This window comes from Epinephelus moara, chromosome 10, assembly GCF_006386435.1.
Source record: "Epinephelus moara isolate mb chromosome 10, YSFRI_EMoa_1.0, whole genome shotgun sequence".
NCBI classification, from domain to species: domain Eukaryota; kingdom Metazoa; phylum Chordata; class Actinopteri; order Perciformes; family Serranidae; genus Epinephelus; species Epinephelus moara.
In genome coordinates, this window is record NC_065515.1 from 6,077,640 (window position 1) to 6,083,646 (window position 6,007).

The 6,007-nt window shown below is 41.3% G+C and overlaps 1 protein-coding gene across 1 annotated transcript; it reads left to right on the forward strand.

Annotated features, from left to right (window-relative positions):
* The first annotated feature begins 253 nt into the window (after positions 1-253).
* Positions 254-1,423, forward strand: LOC126396882 (proteasome subunit beta type-11-like). The gene has a single exon (XM_050055240.1). It carries the CDS (start codon positions 254-256, stop codon positions 1,421-1,423), a length of 1,170 nt encoding a protein of 389 aa, XP_049911197.1.
* The last annotated feature ends 4,584 nt before the right edge of the window (positions 1,424-6,007 follow it).

The following is a 6,007-nucleotide window of genomic DNA, read 5'->3' on the forward strand; positions in this document are numbered from 1 at the left end:
TTACCCATGGGCTAGTGACTGTGGATGCTTCAAAGTCAAGTGAATGAGGATTTGGTAACTGTTGCTGATGGGTTGTTTTAGCTGACCACACATAAATGAACGTGATCTTGTGCTCTATATAAAGGCGGACTGCTGCTAAAACCGACAGTCTACAACTCCTGATGACATGCAAACCTTTGTGGACAGCTGATACGAATATTTTTTATCGAACCTGATTCGAGAGTGCTATTTGAAAGAGAAATTATCCTGCTCAATGGCTTTACAGGACCTGTGCAATTTCCAGGACTTCTTTCTGGACAGTATAACCACCGAATGTTCTTCAGTGCCTTTTGGAAAGAAGACTGGCTGTAACTATGTGACTGGTTTGCCCTTTAGCAGCAGTACAAGTCTGTTTAATTTTTACATACCTGTTGCAGAATACCTGGATGAAAGTCCGATACAGTTTGGGCAAATCAGCACCGTCCAAAGCTCCGGCACCTTCTCAGCTCAAGACTCAATCTCACCATCGCTCTCCTGGCCCACAAGCCTTCCTTTGGCCTCCTCTCAGTCGGTCCCGCTGCCTTTTCCCATGGCTCACGGCACCACCACCCTGGCTTTCATGTTTCAGGGTGGTGTGCTGGCTGCAGCAGACACTCGTTCCAGTTGCTCTGGGCTCGTGGCGTGCCCAGCCTCCCAGAAGATCCTGCCCATTCACAGTCACTTGGTGGGTACTACTTCGGGTACGTCAGCCGATTGTGCCCTTTGGAAACGGATTCTGTCTCGCGAACTGCGGCTCTATCAACTCCGCCACGGCCGACGGTTGTCCACAAGAGGAGCTGCCAAATTGCTCTCCCACATGCTTCATCCGTTTAAGGGAACTGAGCTGTGTGTGGCTGCCACGTTGTGTGGGTGGGACGGAGGAGAGGTAGATGCGTACCATGACCAGGGATGTGATCTCAGCAGTCGTAGAGAAACAACAAAGAGTCAAATGACTGATCCTGCAGAGTCTATAGATGCCAGCCTGGAAAAGGTGTCTCTGGCTGAGACAAAGAATCAGAGCTCTTCTTCAGCTGTTCTTGGTCAACAGCTTTCTGCAACAAAGAAAGTGAGTCTCTCTGGACCCAGTCTGGTCTATGTGTGCAGTGATGGCACTCGCCTGCAGGGAACGCTCTTCTCTGTGGGCTCGGGATCACCCTACGCCTACTCGATTTTAGACCAAGGGGTTCAATGGGGACTGACAGTGGACGAGGCCACATCAATAGCCAGAGAGGCTGTGTACCGAGCCACACACAGGGACGCATACTCAGGAAACTGTGTAGACATCTATCACATCTCCTCCAAAGGATGGACTCGCAGGAGCAGGGAGGATTTAAAAGAGGAATATTACAGAGAAAAAGAAAGACAAGAGAGAAGGGAGAGACGGGATATGACTTTGTCTGAGTAAAGACATGAAACAAACAAAAATGGCATGAGAAAAGAAAGGCAAACATCGGGGAGTATTTTGGAGAGACATGATGGCATCTTTGCAGCAGATACTGAATTAATGAACAGGACAGGCAGTTGCATCCTCCAGGCTATTTCTCAAGTGATTTGGGCATGCATATCGTTCCCTCTAATAAACAGCTGATGTTTTGTTTGCGCTGATGATATGTATTCTAACAGCACACTGCTGCTTGGCATTTTGATTTGGACGTTAAAACATTATGAATCATTCCAACTATGTGAGATAATTACAACCTACTCCTGCATGTGTTTGAATCACAGAGAGAGGCAGAGAAAAGGACCGCAGTGAGCGGCCAAAAAATCTAGATGTCTGGAGTCTGTATAAGGAGGCTAATTTAGCTGTAGCAATAACGGGTGGTTGAAAACTGATTTGTGTCTGCTGTCAGAACTCGTCTGAAGTTTCTCTGACACTTAAATAAATTAATGAATAAATGCAATTTTGCTGAACTTGCCTGTTCATTCTGTTTGAGCACTGTGGTAGTAAATTAAGCATACTAGTAGTGACAACGAATCTGCAGGGGATATTAGGGCAAAAGGTATAGAGCTGTTAATCCTCGTTCTCACTGTCCAGCCCTGCCTTTTTAAACTTCAGTGAAGACAGCTGAAGTATGGAGTTGAAAGTTTCCAAAGGTGAAGCATTTTACCGTATGGGAGGAAGCTTTACAGCATATGAATTATGCTATGACATTACAAATAGTTGAGGCTGTTCTCATGCACTTTTAGTATGCTTTTCTGCAAAAAGTAATGCACCAAAATTCATACATATCCCATATAATCAGAACCAGTATAACTCACTTATTTGGGAAGGCTGTGACCACATGAGCAACGCATCAAGGGGAGTGAAGAAGAGTCCTGTAAGAGGCAGGTTGGAGTCGTGGATAGGTCACAAAGCACAGGACTTTCCCCCAGGACTTTCTCAAGGTGACTGTAAACTTTGAGTGAACTTTATCACCATGTTTCATTTCCTAAACCTAACCACAGAAACTTAACTTGCCTAAACCTAACCTCTGTTACTTTACTTTAAGTGCGTAGATTTACGGTAAGTACGTAATGTTATTTTTGTGGCGCTAATTTGTACTATAATGATATATTAACTGTTGAGTGTGCATTTTTGTAGGATATCATAACAACTACATATGGGTATTGGTATTAAAGGGGCCCCAGGGCTAAATTATCAAGACCGTAGTATTGATAAGCTCCGACTTTATTATATCTTTAATGTGTACTTTTTAACGTTCTGATTGAATTTATTATCTGGCTGCATTCTCTCACCTGCTCTCAGTGTAGGGACTGAGATCCGCCATTTATACACCCACACACAAACAAATGCAACATGAGGTAAAGTCAGTGAACAGCAGAGCAAAGAGGCCGCCAAAGAGTGGACAGAAAGTGATGATACCTTGATTACTTGTTGACGACAACTGCACGTGTTACTGTATGTAAGTGCAATAAAACCTTCACAAGTAAAAAGCCAGCACTTTATCCATACACATGTTCAACAAGCATAAACATGTAGAAAGTGATATATCAGTCTACTCTGTCTGCAGTCTCTCATCTACCACTGCTGACTTTGTTTTACACAAGCACAACTCAACTCGTAACACATTGTTACAAACAAGCAAAATTAAAAGCTGCCTGTGTTTAACTATCTTAGTTTGCCACTTATCTTAAAAATGGGCAAATTCTTTTAAACATAGCAGCTGGCTGAGACAAACAGCCCCTCCTCCCTCTATCAGTGGTGTCTGCAGATTGTGAATCACATCAGCATGAGAGAAGGACAGAGGACAGGAGGAATAACAAATACTGACTGATGAAAATTAAACTTCACTCAGTATTGTGATGTCAGGAGTTTTATTTATAGAGTGACTTTGCTGTTGTAAACATTACTGTTGCTGCTGTAGAAACAACATTTAGTTTTATTTAAAATATTCAGTGCTAATCCTGGTCTGAATTCATTTTTTTATATTAATATATTTTATAGAAAATATTCAGTAGTTAAAAAAATAGTATCAATAAGAGTCGTAGTATCAGTAAAATCTTAATGTTACCCTAATAAGAACCATTTTATGAGGATATGGAGCCGAAGGTTGTCGTTCTAAATGAGCTTATGTTTTTGCAAAACTCCATATATGACTGAGCTTTTAAAGGCTAATGTGTGCATCTATGTATTATCCACTGTACTAAATAAATTACAGGCAGGGTTGCGTGATGATGCTCAGCACATCTCCAGTGTAGCATCAGAGAGTTGAGTGTCTTCTCAGACCTACACTAGTACTACTGTCTGATTGACTGCAGCTGCGGGAGTAAGAGGGGAAAGCCTCCCTGCCTCCCCAACCTCATCCATAATTTTCATCTTTGGAAGTTCATTAATGACAGAATTATTGAGCGAGTGAAAAACAAAAAAAGAAATGATTTAGTAGTCCGGATTTAAGCAGACTTGGGAGTGCAGAGTAAGTTCTGTGATGGTAATCAAAGTTTTGGGGCTGCAGGAAGAGCTGTGACTCAGTGAGCGTTAAGGCTTTCTTTGCTTGCCCTCTTCAAAGCTTTTTGTTCCATTTGGCAGTTTCCTCTCCTCGCATGCAAACTCCAGCCGAGAGCAGAACAAACTCCACTGGATTTGACCAAGAAATGTCACAGACCCTGCCTTCTGAGCTACATCAGTACATCTGCTTAGTTTTTTTCATTCGCCTAAAAGTATGTTGGAAGCATATGACCCTAACAGCTAGAAATTTGCCAAAAAATTGTTTGACAGCCCCCTCGCACAGTCGGAGCTCAGAGCATGTTTTGCAATTGTAAATCTGTCCCTGCGTGCTCTCAAATCATGACTAGCAGATTGATTATGGCTTGGCTTTGTTTTGTGCTTGCGCAGTAGTTTTGACATTGACAAACCTCCGTATCCAGCTGGGTACAAGGGATCTGAGGAGTGACCTTAAGGTTGCAAGTTTGCTTTCTAGTCATATCAGTCAACACTTGTCTCACCACCACTTGTTTAAAGTCAATCTTGTTTTTTCAGTCAGGAGACAGAAATCAAAAGTGATCAAGAAACATCGATGTGAAAGGCAAGACTGCACTGAATGATCACTTTTCACAGGATTGAGAGGCTCAAAGCCTCCCTGCTTTTCCCAAATTAAAAATATCCAAAACAAGTGGGTGAGAAACAAACATATTCTATTCCAGGAGGTATGGGATAAGATGCGTCAAAATGTAAAAATATATTACCTAAAATCTCATCTGTACTTTCCAAACACATAAATTGGGTGTAATATTTAGATCTTGGGCATCCAAATCTAGACAAGTATGAAATGATGTTGTTTTGAACATTCATCCTTGAAATTTGGATTAGTAAGTACAAATTTAGATTGTATTGTCTGAGACTGACAAAGAATCGAAATGACTCATAAAAATCAGCTTAAAGCCAAGACTTAATGGGAGGCTGAATTACAGAAATGCACTGTATATTAAATTGATCATTAATTTCCAAGAAAAACGCATCATGAACAATCCATTCAACTCACTGGAGAAAATATCCTATCAGAGTGGGAAGAAGAAGGGGGGAGGGGGTAATTACAGTCATACATTTGAGACATGTTTCTAGCCAGTGGGAGAACACTATTGGTGAAATGTAATCTTTTAATGCATCCTTGAGTACCAATTTTCTGGTCCAGCTTCTGAGTGGAACAACTGGGAAAATGCAAACGTACTGAGGATGATTATGCAGACTGGCTATACTTAAGCAGATTACAAAACACTGGATTGCTTCAAGGGAATGCTACAGCTAAACCAGAAAATATTAAAGGGGTTTAAACGATTTGCATGTTGTCCAGAAAAGTATGATCATAAATGTGGTAATTAGACACTCAAGCTATGATTTTGAAGTAAGGTCGTAGCCATGGAGCCAACATCGGGGTGGACAAACTGTGCCCAGGGCGCTTTTGAAAGAAGTTTTATTTTGATGAGCATTTTTGACAGTAGTTAAAATGCAGTTAAACTACTTTGGTACACTACAGTTTTAATATTAAAGATGACACATGCAGCACAACATGAAAGATTGAAACTTTAGATTTCATGTAGCTATCTGACAAATATAACATGATATAAACAGTCATGAGCACCATCTTCCACGATTCAACTCATTTGCTCAGATACAAGTGAACAAGGCCATTAAAATTCTTGTGCGCATTGTTGGTTGCTTGTTGAATGTGTGGCTAATTAACTGCAAGTAACTTAGCAATGATAGCTGATGATGTTTGATTGACTAGCACTCACAGATTGGCCTGTTTCCCAAAAACATTCGGCTCCATTCCATGCAATCACTGACATATTTTAGAGGATTTATTTTTTGTTTCCACATTTTCAGTTCCAGCGCAAATGTTGATGTTACTGTTACTGTTTCATGCACGTCGTGACTGAAGTGAGGTGTCATTATTGGTAGTGTTTATTGTTCAGGAGGTGTTTACCAGGAGCCATATTATTTGCAGACGTCTCCTCCTCTCCAAAGAAAGTGGATTTAAAAGAGTAACAACAC